The sequence below is a fragment of the Dipodomys ordii genome, unplaced genomic scaffold (assembly GCF_000151885.1).
Source record: "Dipodomys ordii isolate 6190 unplaced genomic scaffold, Dord_2.0 Scaffold82, whole genome shotgun sequence".
NCBI lineage: Eukaryota > Metazoa > Chordata > Mammalia > Rodentia > Heteromyidae > Dipodomys > Dipodomys ordii.
The window spans coordinates 6008217-6027917 of record NW_012267298.1 but is presented as its reverse complement, the minus strand read 5'-3'; the positions used below and the strand labels follow the sequence as shown (position 1 = coordinate 6027917).

At 49.1% G+C, this 19701-nt stretch overlaps 1 protein-coding gene across 1 annotated transcript in view; it reads right to left on the bottom strand.

Annotated features, from left to right (window-relative positions):
- Positions 1-19701, bottom strand: part of Tg (thyroglobulin) — a 185934-nt gene that overhangs the window by 23381 nt on the left and 142852 nt on the right. Inside the window, exons 42-43 of the mRNA XM_013025192.1 lie at positions 3408-3572; positions 2149-2316 (exon numbers count right to left, since the gene is read on the bottom strand). Coding sequence (XP_012880646.1) covers positions 2149-2316; positions 3408-3572 — 333 coding nt within the window. The remainder of the gene's footprint in view (positions 1-2148; positions 2317-3407; positions 3573-19701) is intronic.

The following is a 19701-nucleotide window of genomic DNA, read 5'->3' as shown; positions in this document are numbered from 1 at the left end:
TTCAGGCAGGAGGCAGAGTCAAAGACTGCTTGGTGCTGTACCAAGGTGTGCTCCTGAGAAGAGGGTAGGCAGGAGAAAGGAATGGCATAACCTGTAAAAAGCATGCCCACACCAGGGCCCAGGGTCAGAGGGAGATTCTGAGTAGTCCTGGTGGAGCAAGATTGTGAGTGGCCTAGCCGGGCCCAGAGGTCTCCCTGCGCTTGTTTCCATGGCTTTCCTCTCGGGCCAGGCCTGATTTGGGCAGTGTACCTCCTGCTGGTCTCAGGACCAGTTCACAAAGAGGAAGAAATGCAGCAAGGAGGCTGGAATACTGTCCTCGGGATCCCACTTTTGATTGGAGTAGCTCAGAAATTCTGGTCAGAGTGGGGACAAGCCCCCAGGCAGCGTGAAGGTAGTGTTTGGATAAGGCAAGCCCAAGGCAGTCAGGTGCCATGGGACCGTTACAACTGAGAAATTCGAACCAGAATATGCTCTGGTTCTCTACCAATAGCAGACCACCCTCCTTGTCTGGTGGGTGGGACTTCCATTCCACCTGGGAGGAGAAGGGAAGTACTACCAGAACAGACTTCCTGTCCCATGTGCCCTGTCTAGGATCCCCCAAGGCTCCTGGGAATCTGAACATGGAGGAAATTGGGTGGGTTTTCAGCCACAACTGAGTTGTTCTGCACAAAGATTGTACACCTTCTCCCTTGTTAAATATGGCATCCCAAGGAAAAGACTATAGTGCATATACTATATTATGTATTCATGCAGAGCAACAGTTCAGATTAATTCTTAGTATTCTTTCTCACTCCTCCATGCCTCCTAAGATAGGCATATTTACAGGTTGCTGTTATTTTTCGTAAGTATGTGTGTTCCCTTAATTCCACATTTATTTACAGCTTTGTTTTCCACCTATAGCACCCCTCAGTCTGACACACAGATACCTGCTTTGTCTTTTTAACAGCTGCATAATATTAAATAATTTGTGCATACCCTAATTCACTCAACCATTTCCCTGCTAATGGACATTTGACTTGCTTCCAATTTTTTTTTGGCCACAATAATCAATGCTGTGATAAACACTCTTGTACACATCTCATGTAAAATGAGTGCTTTTGTTGCTGTGTGATAGATTACCCAGGAGAAACAGAATCATGGAAAGGAACACAGGACCCTGTGTGTGTGCACATGTGGTTTTTTGACACTGCTTTATATTCAGTTGAGGTGACCGTGACACATACCGTGTGTACAAGGTTGGTGGTTGCTCAAGAGTGGGCCCTGTCTCTTGGGTTCATGTCTGTGATGCCCACCCCAGTTTGATCACCTAGAAAACTTTGGTCAAGGAGCTGGGAAGGTGGCTCAGTGGTAGAGCACTTGTCTTGCATGCCTGAGGCCCTGGGTTCGATTCCTCAGCACCACAGAAACAGGAAAAAAAGCGCTGGAAGTGGTGCTGTGTCTCAAGTGGTAGAGCGCTAGCCTTGAGCTGAAGAGCTGAGGGACAGCGCCCAGGCCCCGAGTTCAGGCCCCACGACTGGACCTGCCCATCCCCAAAAAAAGAAAACTCTGGTCAAGAGCAGAGCGGAGTCTGGGCAGAGATGTGCTCTGCCTCTCCCAGGCCTTGCTCCACCCTGGCATGGGTTGCAGCCCTCAGGCAGAGCTGTGACGATGTGTTCGGGCTGGCAGCAACCTTCACAGCTCACTCCTACCTGCCCAGCCTCCAGCATACCACAGAGAGCCACGTTTTTCCAGGTCCTCCATAGCTACTTTTCTGAGAAGGAAGCCAGCTTGGAAGGCTGGTGTCGGGTTGTCCTTGCTGCATTACAAATGTTGAGGTTTCCACTGTGCCTCTCATCTCCCTGCCCCTGCATCTCCCAGCTCTCCACAGAACCAGCATCCTGCATGGAAGGGATTTGCCTCTCTGGTTCAAAATCAGGCTACATTGGCTCAGAACTCTCAGCTTGTCCCAAGCAAGCTCAGCTGGCCCAGGCTCAAGCTCCCGTTTATAACTGTCCAGTGTACTTCAATGCAGCTGTGGTTGCTCACTTCCTGCAACTCCCCTGTCATCACCTTCAAACTCTGTAGCCTCTGTACACAGGCACTAACCTGTTGGTTTTGTGAACAGGCAAGCAAGGTCATGACTCTTGGTCTGCAGAGCATGATGCTTACCTTCACAGCCTTGGCCCTGTTGATGAGCCCGTCGTCCTGAGAACTCCCAATGAGCAGGTCCACCTTGGCCCGTGCAGGCCTTTGCAGCGCTCTGGCTGGTGCTTCAGGGAGGTACTGGCCATCAACCACTGGACCCCAGTAGTGAAATGGACCACTCACGGCCAGGAGCTGCATGGCACAAAGGAATGCTGTTACTGCCAGGCTTTTTCTTTCTTTCCCTTTGTCACAGTACTGGAGTAATACATTTTTTGTTTTGCTTGATGAAGTCCTAGCTACAATGAGTCTGTGCTGCTATCCAGCTGGGGTCCTCTGGGAAGCAAAGATAAAAGAACACCAGGTGGCAATCTCAGGGACTGGATGGCTGGTTCTCAGGAAGGCACCCAGAGCCCTGACCCCTGCTAAAGTCACAACAGGTTCCCAGGAAGAGCAGGCGTGGGGTCCTGCCAGGTGCCATGAGCTAGCTTTAATTTCGTTCAGATTAGTCTGAATTTAGGACAGATGAGGCTGAGATCCACATAGGCTCCTGAGTTCAGACTCCTTGCTGAGAGGACCAGCCGTGACCTGAAATGACCATGGTCATTTTTGTTGGTGTCCTCTTCACCAACGATAAGGAGAGCCAGGGACTTGGGCTGTGCAAGGTCTTTGCAGGTGCTGATGGCTCACACCTGTAATCCTAGCTACTCAGGAGGCTGAGATCTGATGATCATGGTTCCAAGTCAACCCAAGTGGGCAAGTCCATGAGACTCTTATCTCCAAATAACCTCCAGAAAACTGGAAATGGTGCTGTTAGAGGACTAGCCTTGAGCAGGGACAGGTTCTCAGGGACAGCACCCAGGTCCCTAGGTCAAATCCCACAACTGACTAAAAGGGGGAGGGCTATATAGCAGTCTAAAGAGTGGATGGCCCAAATCCATTACGCATCTGGGAAGCCATGACCACATGTCCAGTGCACGAGCTGTAATCTGACCACTGGCTGACATGGGTTATGTCATTTTTAGCCTCCTACTTTACAAGGTTGGCATTCTGATTCCATTTGCAGATAAGATAGTGAGTTGAAGAGAGCTTAGTCACCCCTCAGTACCCACACGTGTGGTCTGCTAAGGCCTGCGGCCCAGCAGGGATGGGGGGGGGGTGGGTAGGGAACTTGCAGCCCAGCTCCAACTGGTCCTCCCCTGACTGCCTGGCTTGGGTGGGTCATGTCTGTCCTGGGCCCTGTTTTGCTAGACACTGTCCCTTCTCCATTGTACACCAGGGCCCACCTTGGTCTGGGCGTCGCTGAGGATGTTGGCTGGCTTCTGGCGGAGACAGGCCACCACTTCCTTGCTGGATGATGAGGGGCAGCCGACCTCCTTGGCCAAGGCCTCTGCCTGCTGTTGAGCCCTTTGACGGCTGATGATGGCGGCCGGGGAGAGGGCGGAGCCTCCCTGGAAGGGAAAGTAGGCTCAGTGTGGATGGTGTCCCCCACTTTCTGCCTTCGCTCAGCCCTGAGACCTCAGGACACCAGCAGGACTCTACACATGGAGACCCCAGGACCCTGGCCAAGGACACCGTTGGCATACAACTTCCTAATTATATTTGGCTTGTTTTATTTTCATTTAATTCCATGTTCCCAAGGCAGTAGTTACAGGGTGCCTGGCAGGATTCTGGAGTCACCAGCGAGGTCTGCTCTCATGGTCACTGGCAGGACGGTCAGGTGCCCAGGCTTACCATGGTAGTTAATGTAATAAGGAGGGCAGGAGTGAGGAGCCCAAGTCAGGCCTTGTCCACAGAGAGCCCCCTCCCCCCGCCCAGCCCTGGTCTGAGGACACATGCCATCAGAGGCAGCCAAAGGCCACGTTGGGGAGAAGCTCTGTGCCCAGGATGGGCTTCCAGCTCCACAGCAATGATGCCAGGGACATCCTCAGGAACCAGGCACAGTGGTGTCAGCCCCAGGGAGTTGTGAGGAGTTATTAAGGTGAGTTACTGTGAGTTAGCTCACATCCATGTTAGCTCACATGGATGGAGATCTTCCTCCATGCCAGGCACCAATCTTAGCCCTGTACCATAGATAGGAGCCCGTTCCAGTCCCCAAGCTGTCCTATAGGGCAGATGGCATAGCCTCAAAATTGCATGGATTAGGAGCCAAGGCAGAGAGAAGAAAATATTTGGCCCAAGGCTCCAGGAATAATAAGAGCCAGAGGCGGGGTCATACCCCGAGGTCAAGCACTAGGCTCCTGGGAGGATTTCATGTACACTGTGGAGTATCCTTGTGGAAAGTGCCTGGCGGTGCTGTTTGTCTCCTTTTCAGTTATGAAATCCCAGGAGGAAGCTATGGCCAGAGGTACAATGGGGCAGTCAGAGACTCAGTCAAGGGCTTGGAGAGCATAGCATACCGGGCGTGGCCTGGTACCTAGAATCACCTCCTGGTCTGAGCTGCTCAGATCAGGCTCAGCTGCTGGGATTAAGACTCAAGACAAAGACAGGTAGAGATGTGATTTTCTGTCCTTTCCCCATTTAGGTAATAAATGTTTAGTGTGTTGGCTGAGGCTTGTCTACAAGAAGACATGCTGAACAGGGTGCCAGAGGCTGGGATTGCCAGACCGTGGCTCTCAGATCTTCAACATCTATAAAAAGTCCTAACTGAGGCTGTTTGTGAGAGTCAGCAGCAATGCAAGGTCAAGAACCTAGTCAGTGCTTGAACTTGAGCCACTGACCTTTAACCTGGAGTTCAGGGAGGGTGGCCATAATACACACAACACAATGTCAATTTGGTGCTAGTGTTGAGTTCTGTGCCATAGGTTTGCTTTTCTAACATCCAAGGTGGCTGGCTTTTCTGAGAACCACTAGCTGTGGTTTTCTTCACAGAGCAGACGGTGGAGTTGGGGTGGCGAGGAAGGGCTGCTGGGCCCAGCATTGTCCAGGAGCAGGCTTGGGGACAGGAGGACCTCAGGATGACTCTCTGATGTTGTCAACATTTTAGCCAGCTATAAATAGCCAGGGCCTGACTCAGGGAGGAAGTGGTTAAAGAAGTGGGCTACAGTGATATCCTGAGATAGCTTAGAGAACTTTCCTCTCTCTTATTTCATTCCATTGATCTTTCTGAAGGAAACTTCTTTCACCATGGAAAATCAGCAGTTAGGAAAACCAATGGCTGCTCAGGCCTGGTTCAGAGTACTTTCTTAGAGACCAAGAACTTGGTGGCTATGGGCCACTCCTGAATATGGTTGGGCAACAGAGGGGCAAGGCCTGAGCTCCAGCTCTGTCACTGTCGTCAGGTGAATAGTGAGCAGGTCTCAAGGCCTGCATGCCCCCATGGGGAATGTGAATAAGATGCCCGTGTCCGGGGCCAGGAGGGGCCAGGTCGAAGATGGCGTGGGTCCCTACACAGCTGCATGGAAGCAGGACCTCGGTGCAGAGCCACACTCTCGGCCACTGCATTAGGGCGGCAGGTCTGCAGCCCAGGCCTGCGCTTTATCTACATCTGATCTGTTATTAAGTGGCGATGAGTTTCCTCTTGTCGTTTTATTTAACTTCAAAAATAGCATGGGCCCAAATCATAACTGCTGACCACGGCTTTTTCCTAGAACTTCTGCACACTGTTTTGACCTCAGTTAGCTCTGGTTATGAACTCAAAGATCTGCCCTGCCAAGCACGGAGTGCACACACACACACACACACACACACACACACAGAGTCCCAGACAGACAACCTCTCACAGAGACACATAAGACACACTAGGACACATAGTCAGATGAACAGACATATACACACAGATACAGACATGCAGAGAAACATACACACACATGCACATAAGCACACACACAAGCACATGCACAGACACAGTCCCAGGAAGACACACTCATACAGAGACACACAGATATACTTGGTCACAGCCTGAAGAACATACACACAAAGAAACACAAATACAGCCCCCCATAGGAACATACAGATACACACAGACATACATGCAAGCACATACACACATACATAATACAGATGCAGATACATACACAAACTGAAGCATACATACACACACCATCAACCCTTTTTCAGGCAGATGCTTGAACCCTCTCTCAGGTCTTCCATGATGTCCTCCACCAGCGGAGCAAAAGGAACAGGCAGATTCTCTGTGACAAGCTTGGCATCCCACACGCACCCTGGATGTGTCTGAGTGGCCCAGCCCTAGGGGCAGGCAGCAGAAGGTAGCTCTGTGCAGATGGAGGCCCTCCCACAGTCCCCCGCGCCACCCCTGTCCTTGATGTGAGGTGGAGCACTATGAGGGGAGGAGCAGGGGGCAGGAAGAGGGGGTGCAGTGCAGTCCTTGGCCACAGACTCATCGGCAGGCACCACGTGGCATTGCTGAGCCAACTTCTACAAAGTCTTAAGCTGTGCCAGCTGCCCTGGTTCCCTGGTGGAGCTACAGAGGATAGGAGTTGGCCTTGAGGCCCTAGCATGCCAGCAGAGGCATATATATATATATATATATAGTAAGTATATATATTATATATATGTATATACAATATACATATATAGTATATACATATATGTATGTACTATATATGTGTGTCATATATATAATATATATATATGTACTTACTATATGTGTGTGTGTGTGTGTGTGTATGTACTTACTGACACAGGGAGAGAGGGAGGGGAGCACTATTTGTGAGGGAGTGGATGGACAAATGAAAGGAAAGCCAGGGGAACACTGAATTATCCTGAAGGAAACAGGGAATTTGGTAGTGACAGTGCGGAGTCCAGTCCAGAGCAGGGTAACTCTCTAGGCAGGAGGACATTTTCAAAGGTTCAAGCTTGAGCTGCAACCTTGCCTACCACCGTGGGCAGTCAGCATAACTTTTGAATAGGGAATTACATAAAGTATCTGAGTGTCATGAGGCCATATCTTTGCATTCTGAGTTCTCAGAAAGCCTGTGGAAATGACTGAACTAGGAGTCTCCTCTTGTCACCCCTAAGGGTAGGTGACAAAGGTCATTCTGTTACTGCCCAACACAGAGCCTGCAACAGCAGCCCTACTAAGGCTGTATGCTACAGCACTAGACAGGGATGAAGGGTGGATGCTGCCTGCCAGGCTGGAAGGAGCCCCAGGCAGGGTTCCGGCCGGGCATCACCTGAGGAGGAGGGTGTGACCCAGAGTGAATTCCACTGCCCCACACAGTTGGCTGGGAATGAGGCCAAGCCTGGAGACTGCAACCAAGTCCTGTGGGAAGTTGAGCAGGTTGGAATCCCAGAGAAGAAACCCCAGAATCTACAGCAGAGGCACTTGAGATAAACAACCATAACAACAACAATAACAACAAAACCCAACAGCTGGCATCCATGCCCCACGAGTATTGTCTGAAATATCTTCTACCCAGGATGTCCTTCCTCCTCATTCCTGACAGCATGAGTCTTACGGTAATTTGTAGTACTTTGGTTCTGGCAAAACTTCAGACAGAGCTATGATAATGAATAAACATTCATCTCAAAACCTGAATCTTAAAGGGCCCAAACTCACTTCTGCTTTTCTTTTTTTTTAAATTTAATTTTATTTTATTTGTGAACATACTGTACAGAGGGGTTACAATTGCATGGGCAGGATAATGCGTACATTTCTTACCAAGCATTGCAGCCCCCTCCTTTGTTTACCCTTCCCATCCCTTCCCAGCCTCCCCCCTCCCCCACTTCTGCTCTTCTTAAGAATGAGCAATTCTCAGATTTTTTTGGTGGAGGCTGTGGAATTTGGATGAGAAAAATCAAAGGGTCAGTTCAACGTGTGGCGCTGGGCATGGTGGTATACACCTGTCATCTACAGTGGGAGGCCTGAGGTAGGTGGATCAGAGTCTCGGCACATGCCCCAAATGGGATTAGGACCCTATCTTAAAAATAATCAGTGAAGAAAGGGCTGGAGGCATGGCTCAGTGGTAAAATTTCTGCCCAGAAAGCACAAGACCCCGAGTTCAAATCCCAGTAGTATAACAAGAAAAAATGTATTGTGTATTATAGTACCTTTTGTCCTTGGACCGGTCACTGCCACCTGCCCCTTAGCAGCTGCTGATGGTGAAGGGCACTTAAGAGCACTTTGATGAAGCACTTTAAGAGCACTTTGATGAAGCGCTTCACGCCCGCATATGAAAACAGAACCACAAAACCTTTTGAAGTAGTGATTTTTGTTGTTGCAGCTGCTGCTTTTGTGATGCTGGGGTTCACACTCTTGTTAGGCAAGCACTGTTACCCTTGAGCCATACCTCCAGCCCTGAGTTTTGCTAGATTTTCCTCTGAGATAGAGTCTCACTTCCTGCCCAAGCATGGGTCTAGGTATGACCCATCTATGTTTGGCTTCCTGTGTACCCAGGATATTAGTTGTTCACCACCACCTCTGGCACTTCATTCATTAAGAAGGGAGTCCTTCTAGCTATTTTCTCTGGACTGGTCTCAAATTCCAAGCCTCCCAATCATAGCCTCTCAAGCAGATAGGATTACAGGAATGAGCTACCTCATTCATGAAAGATGGGAAAAAACACTGTAGGAGGAAAAAAACCTGAGCTAGAGCAGAAGGAAGATACTCAGGAGGAGAAGGAGGGATGAGTAAGGGAGGGCAAAGGCTCTAACAAGCCTCATTGTCTTCATAGGCTGGCCCAGCCTACATAGCCATCATTTTCCTACCCTGCAAGAAGGTGAGCTGGAGGGCCTATGTCTAACATCATCCAGTGCTAGCCCAGTTCCTTTCGTGATATTTTTACAAAAATATATAGTAGTATAAAACTCCACTATAGAAAATACAGGTGACAAAACCCAAGAGCTTTGCTATTATACCTAACCCCTTCCCATATCAAAGAACGCTGTTTGCCTCCTGGCTTGTCTCGTGTGTACACACATGTTAGTATGTATATACTCAAGTCTGTGCTCATGCATGTGTGGCGTTACGTGTGTGTATGCACATATTTATATGCACTTTTGGGGAAAACATCTTCCTGCTTCTGCTTCCAGATAAAGAGATTATGGGTATGCACTACCATACTCAGCTCGTAAAGGATTCTTAAACTCGGTTAATACAAGTGTCTCATCAGACACACAATTGCAAATATATCATCTATTCTGTCTGCTGTCTCTTCCCTTTCCTGACAGCATCTTTTAAAATTTTGACAAGTCCAATAGATGTCTTTTCTCTTTTCCTACTAGTGCTTTTATTGTTGTGGCTAAGAAACTGTTTTCTAATACAAGGTCTAGAAATTCTGCCCTATATTCTATAAATATTTGGGTTTAAAACATTGAGAGAGAGAGAGAGAGAGAGAGAGAGAGAGAGAGAGAGAGAGAGATTGGTATTTGACCCCAGGGCTTCATACTTGCTAGGCAATCACTGTCTGCTTCCTCAGAGGATAAAGTATTTGCAAACTGACATTGCCCATCCCACTTTTCTACACAGGGAGGAGAAAGAAGGAGGGTACTGATACATTATGGGTATCTACTGCCTTCTGCGCTCTTCATCGATGTTCTAGTTTGTGCTCTCTGCCTCTGAGCAAGGGAACCATGACTGTGCCTGCATCAAAGAGTGTCAGAGGCTGAGAGGGACAAAAATCCTGCCCCCCACTGCCCAGTGCCAGGGGCCAGTCATTCAGAGGACATTTGCCTCTGAAGACACTGCAGCCTGGTGATGCTCAGTAGCACCTGCCTTCCCCTCCCCACTGTGGGTTTTTCTGGCTAGTGGCGCTGTCCAGTTGGCCACACTGAATAACCACCTTGAGCCTATGGAGCCCACTGGGTGGAGCCCATACCTGCCTGGTGAGGGGCGGGGAGGGCTCCAAAGACCCCATCCCTGGCACTTCTTTGGCTTTGAAATGGACAGGACTTGGTCTCGGCTTTGCTCTCGTAGATCAGAGCACACACCTGACATGGCTCTCCCCACCCCCCGATCTTTCTGACTTGACAAAACGCCTTTTTCCATCTGTCACAGACATGATGTCTAATTGCTTCTGTCACCTGCTGGCTGTCAGAAGCCATTGAAATTGTGTGACACTTGAAAATTACTGATTTCCCAGGCCAAGGTGTCATACGTGAAGAAGTGCCAGTGTGAGCGATTGCCAAGGCCCAGGCTGCCCTCATTCAGGAGCTTGCAATGCGAGCATCCCCAGGCTGCCAGGGAGCCCTTCATGCATACACATGGGCATCTGCTTCTCCACACAGGAAACTTCCTAATGAGAACTTGTAGGGGAGCATGTGCTTCTCCCCAGTTTTCTTCTTTGTTCTCTTTCAAACAAGCCAAGTATGGAGGTAATCTCCTGTAATCCCAGCCCTCGGGCAGGTGGGAAGGTGGGATCCCTAATAGAGGTCAGCCTGGGTCACATAATGAATTCAAGGTCAGCCTGGTCTATATTGTGAGAGCCTGTCTCAGAAAAACCCAATCGGTCCACCAACCAAACAACCAAAACGTGTGAAACACAAGAAGAGAGGCACTCAGAGAAATAATGAGTTGGAAAATAAAGAAATAATGAGCTGGTATGCAAATTACCCCCATCTGATCCAAACATACTGCATACATGTCACAATGTTACCCACACATATGTGCAAGGATTACATGTTCACCCAAGAAAATATTAAGGCCCACTAAAGAAGAAAGCTTTTAAGAACTACGTTTCCTATAGAATATGAATTTGGAAATTCTGTCACGCTGCAGTCTGTGCTCTGAGTGGACTTGTCACCTTGTCCACTCAGTGAACTTGGGTTCCACGGCCGAAGGCTGGGTTTGATTGGCATGTCTTATGCATGCTCTGCAGCCAGGTGATATCACAGATGTTAGCCCCCAGCAGCAGCTCTAGGAGTCCTGTTGTCCAGTGTCTACTTTTATCTGGACAGACTGAGTAGAGAGAGGTTGAGGGGTGCCCCTGGATCCCAAACCCTAGGATCCCACACCTTGGACTGAAGCCTCCACTCAGACTCTGCCCTGTATGGAGACAGCTTTTTTCCAAAAGCCTTGACTCCTGTCACTAGCTTAGATTAGGAAGAGCAAGGCCCAAGATGTGAGACTAGAGAAGAGAGTAGATGGAACTCAGTGAAGATGTCCACAAAGAGAAAGATGTATCTAGAAGGCCAGTGTTCCTGGTCCCCTCTTACCATTCCTTCCTTTTTTTCTTCCTTCCCCCAGTGCTGCTGGCCAGCTTATGCCCAGCAGGAGCAAAACTCATGAGCAGGAAGTCCTGAAGAGGGGGTAGGAACTTCCCACCTTGAGAACACAGAGGAGGATCCCAGAGGCCTCTCAGGACAGCCCACAGGAACCATGACTAAGGGTCATGGTGTAGAGGGGCTGAGGATGACTCTGTATAGAGAAGGTAGAGGCTGAGCAGAGAGCCGATAGCCACTGATACACAGGGGCTGTCAGGGGAAGGGGCTTGGAGGAAGGCTGGACCCAAGCCTAGTAGGGCTCCTGGTTACCTCTATAGAAGGAGTGAGCAAAGGAGTCTCTAGGGTCTGGGGCGAGGTGTGAAATTCAGGGAGCTCACACAGGCTATGATGGAGGGAATGGCTACAGAGGACCTGCACCAGCAAACAATGCCCAGCACCACCCTGGGGTGTTGTCCGGTAGGGAGACCCTCTGAGGTTTCTGTGTTGTGACTATCTGGTCCACCAGCTGAATTACAGTCTATGGTTCTGGCCTGCCTAGTGTCTACCTCCGCAAGCCTGGGGCCTCACCAGCCCTGCAGCTTGTGTGTTCAGAGGGGCTGGAACTTCCCTGTGATGTTCACTTCCTCTTCTCATGGCCCATCCCCCACCCAGAATGAGAGCAGCTCCGACAGCCCCAGGCTCCCCACTCAAGCTGACTCGCATCCACAGTGTTTCCTAAGGGTCCCCCTGGGGCACCTGCCGATGCACCTCTCTGAACTAAACAGGCACTCATCTGAACCTCTAGATGGACTTCGTCCCAGGAATCCATCTCACACCATGCCCAACACCAACCCCTTCATGCCTGTCTGACAAGAACAAGGACACAAGCTTACTTGTTTGTCAGAGGAAGGGGCAGTCAGTTAGTTCAAAGAGGTAAAAAGAACAGGCAAGAATGGATTTTGGGGTTTGAGAAATCTTAATCCTTCACTGATCACTTGGCCTATACTCTCTGGACCTGTTTCCTCATCTATAAAACAGAGGGGAGCAGGGTGAGACTTAAGTGTGTCGCATAGGTCTGAGCATAGCTCACAGGACTCCTCAGCCCAGGTTCAAGTGCAGCACCTGCTCTTTAGCTTCATGCCCTTAGAAAAATGACCTAACTTCCTGTCACTTCAGTTTTCCAAAATGTAAACTAAAGATGAAGAGAAGAGCCAATTCATTCATTTTGGTGGGCAAACTCTTAAGAAAATGGTATACTCCAGGTTTCCAATAAACAGTATGAGTTGTTGGAATCACAAGCAATATTTCAATGAGTCCTTGTGAAAAATGAAGGAGAAAAAACCACATTAACCTTATGACTCATTCAAAGATATCAGTAGTCATAAGGTTTATTTAACACATTAACCTTATAACTACTCAAACATGAAAATATTCTATTTTTAGATGAATAGAATAGAAGTTAACCATTCTCCAAGTCTAAAGCAAAGGTGTTTGGGTTGAAATTTCATTCTGGCTAAAGTTAACATCTAAGCAATAAACCATGGCTGCCACTGCTGAGTACAATTAGTCTCGACTCAGTGGGCACAGAAATTAATGCTCTGATAATTTCACACCTTTCCAATCAGCTTCAACTGAATGACAGCGAATCATACGGCATCAAGGTCAATTTTGAGCTTTTGATAACAAACTCTTGTCATTGGGGGAAAAAGCATGTATCTCTGAGAAGTATTAACGCTTCTCACAATGAGAACATTGGAAGGGATTTGAATAAAAGCCAGAGTCATTCTGTCATAGCTGCTAACCTTACTTCATGTGGAACCAGCATATTTGTAGATGGCTGGCACAGACGTACTGGCACTGTGACTTCTGAGTGAGTACAATGGTCTCCAGAGTGTACGCTGGCTGACTCAGGCTATGTCAGGAAGCTAATCGCACAAGCCTTATCATCAGACAGCCAGCTGGTTTCTAGGATGACAGGCTTGCCCTGCTGCCTCTAGCTACTCTATTTTGAGATAATCCATGAGCTTTCTGAGCAGCTCCTACTACAGGTGGCTGAGGAATCTGAGGATGATTAGGCCTCAAGAAAGTTTGCCAATGAGGAGAACATTCTCTGTACTATTCTCTTTCCCTTCTTCCCTCCCTTCCTCTCAGCCAGTATTTGCTGGTTGCTTTGGCCATACAAAGTACAGGCACTTAGTGTCACACTGACAAAACAGATGTTCTCCTAGATTCTCAGAAATGAGAGCTTTTAAAAGCCAGGCCAGCAGAGCGATGGGGAAAATGTTTTTTATGAGACTCTCTTGACAAAGGACAGCAGCCAATCCACCATGCCTGGGCTCTTTCTCATGGGAAGATGTGACTGGATTTGTGCTCAAGCAGAGCTCACCATGATTCCTATGTCCTTCAGGGGACAGCCCATGGATTGGCATGGAGGGAAGACAACAAGCAATTCATTCAAAGCCCTTGTCAAGACTTCTTTTTTTTTTCTTCAAGACTTCTTATTGCTTTGAAGTGACAGGATACCTGCTCCCTCTGATAGTCTCCAGAATGGGGGTAGCCAAGAGATAATCACTAGAATAGAGGCTGAAAGTTCTGGAGTGTTTAAGGAAACTTACATTTTCTTGTTTGCAAGGCAACTGAATATGGATAGACTAGGGTTGCTCACTAACAACTCCCTGCATAACCAGAAATTAGGAGATGACAAGCCAGATGATAGGAGGCACTGAGGGAACAGTGGAGCTAGGATGCCGCCCCTGTCCCTGGACAGGACTAGTTCATGCTGGCAATGGCTTTGCCTCTGTCATCCTTCATCCTCTCCATTGCCACATGGAATGTGGAATGAGCAGTTCTAGGGCTCAGACTATCAGAACCTGAAGAGCTTCACCTGGTGTGAAGGACAGGTGCTGGGGAGGGGCACTGCTTTCTACGGGAGCACTAAGCTCTCTGTCATATGCAGACTTGCATGAGGAGACGGGTAGACTGTTCATTCCTGAGCAGTGGATAGGTGAGCAGGAATCACCAAAGCAAGAGCCAGAATTGCTATCTAAGTTGCAGGCAGTAGAGGAAGGTACTGAGAAGGAGGAGGATGAGGACCTGGTACAGAGCCACGCAGTCCTTAGGGCAGTGGGGTACAGAAGGCTAGGGCAGAGAAGGGCAGACACTGGTCTGGCCCATTGGCCTCTTCTGTTGGGTCAGAGAGGGGCAGATAGTGAGCTCAGGAGGTGAGAGGACTGACATCCAATTCAGACAAGACCCAACCGAAGTCATTCCATGATAAGAAGGAAATGAGAAGGTATAGAGAGACCACCCACGAGCTCATCAGACTCCTAGCCTCACTAGACTTCCACCATGTTTGAGGTCCTCCACAAACACCATCTCTTTGTCAGACCTTGGGCCAGTGAAGAGTTCCTTCAACTCTGGAGCCACACCACACTGCCCACTCAGTTCACTCTTGGCCCCTGGGCTCATTCAGAGCTCCTGCAGGGCAGAACATGCAGGGGGTCATCCTGCACTCCCTCCCCCCAGCTTGGCTCCAGACTGGATCAAGAGAGTCCCTGCATAAATGCCCATATGAAAGAATGAATGCATCTTCTCTAGATTCTAGGAAAGGAAAGCACTTGCCAATCAGTAAAGAAAGCAGAGATGCAAGCTGCTGTAGCTGGGCACTGCTCAGGGACCCTCTAGTCCTCTGGGGACAAACTGTGACCCTTTTGGTGGATTCTTGCAAAGCTAGCAGTGCATGTTCCACAAGCCACAGGCAGTGCCTTGGTTGAGCAAGGACCAGCTCTAGTGAGTCAATATCTCTTAGCAGGGAAGGAGGTGAAAACAGACCCTCCACTTTTCTTGCTCCTGAGATAGTTCTTAGTCCCTTTCTTGGGCTTCCCACCAAGACTCAACCACCTTCAGGTTCCGCTTAGTGGAGGGCTCAGTTCCTTCCTAGCTCTGCGCTCTGACTTTCAGAGAAACACTAATATTTGTCCTCCCTCAGGTGGGATAGTTAACACATGGTCTTCCATGCTTGAAACCAGACGGTCACAACCTATGTCATTGTGTGTGACAGATGTGAGCTTGGTTCTTTATTTATTGGATGGGTATCTCTTCCGGACGAGGCTCCATAGCTGCTTAGTGAACTCAACCAGCCTGCCCAAGTCTCTGGATAGGAAAGGCTGTTTGTCTGGGTCCTGAAGCTGAGAACTTCGGAGGCTTTGATCTTGCTCTTGTTAGGTGGTTCACATACATCTTCCTAGGGGTCTTCATGGCCAACTGGTATTAGTAACTTGTAGCCTCCAGGGAAGACTGAGAAATCTGCTTAAGGTCACACACCCCCAGGGCTCCCTTCTTGACCTTGTCTCCAACATGAAATGTGCTCCATTCCTGAAATGCAGGTAAAACTCCCAGTGTGTGTGTGAGAGGGTGTACTTCTGGACAGGGGAGGCCTGGCATTCTTATGCACAAGTTGAGCACTGAGTGGACTGTTGGCACAGGTTGGGAAGGATGGAAACAAGGGGTGTGGGACCTGTTTGCAGGGCAGGGGGTTGGAAGTGTCTACGGGGTGAGGCACAGAGGCTCCCAGTGGTGCTGGCCTTATGAGAACTGTGAAGCTGGGGTGGAGCTAGCTGTGGGAAGCGAGGCTTGGTAGCAGCCTAAGAAGGATACAACAGGACCCAACCTTTCACTGCGAATGCAGGGAGGGAAAGGACCGGTGGGAAGCTGAGGTAGAACTTGGGAAGACTAGCTAGAGGGTTAGCAGCCCACAACCTTGAGAGTCCACAAACATAGACTAGGGGGCACTGCGGCATGCGCTGGTGGCCAAGGACAAGTGAGGGGAGCCGGGCTTGGTCAGGTGCCACGCATACAGCCAGGGTAACACCAAACACATACGGAGAGCAAGAGCCCTGGAGCACCAGTGTGCTTCCTGGCAGTCCCCTGGCTCCTCTAGGCTCCAGAACACAACTCAGCTTCCAGCTCAGAGCACTGGCTGCTCTTTCCCTGGCTGGCTCTTCAGCTTAATCCTCACATCTGGACACTGGCCCCCTTCCAAGGTCACCCTTCTGAGGAGAGAACTCCATGCTCGCGGTGTCCTCTCAGATAATTTTCTTTCCATAGTACCAGGGTCTGAATTGAGGCCTTGTGTTTGCTAGGTAGGTACTCTACGACTTGAGCCATACCCCAATCCTTTTTGCTTTAGATACTCTTTTGTACAGGGTCTCATGTGTTTTTGTCTGGTTAGCCTAAAAACAAGCCACTGGACCAAGATGGGAACTTGACTCAGCGTGGGTGGTGCCCTGCCAAGTGACACTGGAGCTGCCACTCACAGCCAGTTCCAGCAGGGAACATAACATCTGGCTCCTGGTAGGAGACCCCATCACCAGAGCAAAGGTGGTGACCGCACTGTTCCATTCAACTGCGCAACCCTGAAGCTACATACGGCTGGCACCTTAGTGACCTCCCTGTGCCCATTTGTCTGCGTCCTGAAAGCAAATTAATTTGCAAATCTTTCCAGAGGAATCTTCTTCCTACACAGAGGGTCTGGGGTAGCTTCATGAGCCCTGAAGTGTAATTTCCTTCTGTACTAGTACAGCCTGGGCTGGCTTACCTTGAAGTCCTCAATGGAACATCACTTGCCAGTGTCTCTCTCTCTTTTTTTTTTTTTGGTTATGTGGTGCTGAGGAATCGAACCCAGGGCCTCAGGCATGCAAGGCAAGCACTCTACCACTGAGCCACCTTCCCAGCCCCCGCCAGTGTCTCTTGTATGGACTCAGCATGTTGAGGACCTTGACATTTAATGATTGCTTAGATGGAATACAGCTAGGCCCCGCCAGGCATTGGTATCATTCTACATGGAATCAGAGCCGGGAGTCTGCTCAGCCTCCTCTCTGGCTACCTCATCATCAGTTTCTTGCTTCTATTCCCAAACATCTGTCTCCTCCACTAGATTATACATTCCCCCAGGGCAGGACAGGGGTGGGGCCACTCATCCACCTCTGTGGATTCTGCCCCACGTGTCCCCACAGGGCAAGGAAGTCAGTAGCAAATGTTTACCACATCCCATGTCCAGCAATATTCAATGAACCGTGTTTTGTGCTAGACTTGGGCAACAGCAGAGTATTTGGCTGTGAGCGCCTCGAGGACAGTGCTTTGTCCTGCTGGTGCTTAATGCTGTTTGGCACAGTGCTTGGCATGGAGCAAGTGCTAACCAAGGTTTGTTGATTGATTGATTGATGGAATGAATGAATGGGCCATAGAATGAATAAATGACAATGTTCTTGAACTCAGTGCCTCCTTCATGGACTAGGAGAGAAACAGGCAGTATGGAAAATGGCCCTTGGAAGGATACTCAGGACACTGCAGATGCAGTGGGAGAGGCCTGGGAGGCAGCTTTCACAAAGCAACCCTCCTTTGAGGAACCTCTGTCCTGAAACAGGAACAGACCTGACTCTGCCACAGTGGCTCCTGGTAGGTGTGTTCTCCTTCACACCAGGCTCTGCCCGCAGCCACTCATCTGCCTCTGCCTCAGACTGGAGTGCCCTTAAGGATGGCCTGGGTCTGTCCCCAGACATCCTCCTCTCAAACCAGATGTGCATCCTCACCCTGGCTTGTCGTTTGGCTGGCTTCTGTCCTTCTTGTGGATCTCAGCTCAGCCGTGCTCTGAGCCATGCTCTGAGCCTTTGTCCTCTGCCCGCTCCAAGGAAGAGGAGCTCAGAGAGGGTGGGCTTCACCAGTCTGCAGTCATGGCTGAATCTAAGTCAGGAGGGTGCTTTGCATAGCTGGTGTAAGCGAAGGAACAAGGTTAGCAGTGAGTACATTCCGTGTAACACCAGTTAAACATCGGGAAGTGGTTGTGCTGCTTCCACCTTCTGACTAAACTTGCCTGCACAGCCCTGCCCTCTTTTTTCCCACGTCCAGCAATGGCCCACATTTGGCAATGTTTCTTGGCATCTTCCCAGCATGCTGTGTGCACAGGTGGCTCCTCAGGCCCAGGCTGTCTGAGAAGCCCTCTGTCTAGTACAGGGTAACTTCTAAATTTACACACAGCCCTGATGTTTTTAATTTATCTTTGCAAACTACACCCCAAGTAAAGTTTCACAATGACTGTCCTGGGGTGACTGTGTGAGCCTCACTGGGTGGGGCCCTGAGCCGCAGGCCCTCAACTCTGCCCTGGCTCTGAGCAAGGACTAGCTGTGCAACCCAGGCAAGTCATCGTGTTCTCTGATGCCCTGTCTAGAAAGTGAAGGGGCAGGAGAAGACAACCTGGCACTCACTGTCACCAGGCATTTCTTGCTCCTAAGCAGGCAAGTCCCAAGAGATCCTTGACCTGGTGTTCTGGAGCCTTCAACCTTTCCTTGATATGCCTATAAGACTTGCAGGCCTGGATTTTCTCTATACACACACACACACACACACACACAGACAAATGACCCACCTTTGGCAGTGTTTCCTTTCTGGCATGCTGTGTTCACAGGTAGCTCCTCAGGCCACCATATATATATATATATATATATATATATATATATATATACTTCCATATATACGGATATACTCATATATCCATATATATACACATATGTGTATATATGAATATATGGAAATATTTGATATACATAATGTATTATATAATACATAAATCTACATTTTAATTTCAAGCTCATGAAAAGGTTGAAGGAGGAGAAAGATCATTTTTAGGTACTCTTCTTGATTCACCAAATATCCAAAATATGGTACACTCTCTCTCTACCTATTTCTCTCTCTCTCCACTATATTTAAGTGATCATTTTCAAGTTGTATGCATTGTGAACCTTTCCCCCAGATATGTCGACATGCACACAGGTCCTCTAGGAACCAGAACATGCTCTCTCATGACCAGCATCTCACTACCACACTCATGAGAACAGATCTCCCCACACTTGCTTTCTAATAGGTACCATGAATCCAAACCTCTCCCTCTTCCCCTTCTGGTCTGTTTCCCTTCATTCAGTGCACAATCAAGGATCACCCCAACATCTAGTTGCCAGGCCTCTTGTGCCTCTTATAATCAAGATCTGGATGCACTCCTTTTGTCATGAGCTTTCTAGTGTCTTCTGGTAGCAGTACCATAGAGGAGGCAGGATCCCATACCTGTGACGGCTACCAGGAAGCCCTGTGCACACAGGGGTTTGCTGTGCACCTGTCTCTAGTTTATAACCCAGACAAGGCTTGGGAGTTCTCCTTAGGGCCATCCGACAGTGACACACAGAAGCTGTAAAAACTGGGAAACTCCAAAAAGAGAAGTTGCAGTGAGCTAAGCCACAGCCTCCTTGGTCCCAGTAAGCTCTGGGGATGCACAGGAGCAAATTTTCAGCTCTTCTGCCTATTAATTAGGGGGGGGGAATCCAGAGCAAGATTCTAAATGCCCTGGCCATTTAGAATCAAGCTGTCTGTATTCTCAAGTGGTTTGTAAAAGAATGAATAATGCCTGTCTCTCCTCCCCGTCCTTACAGA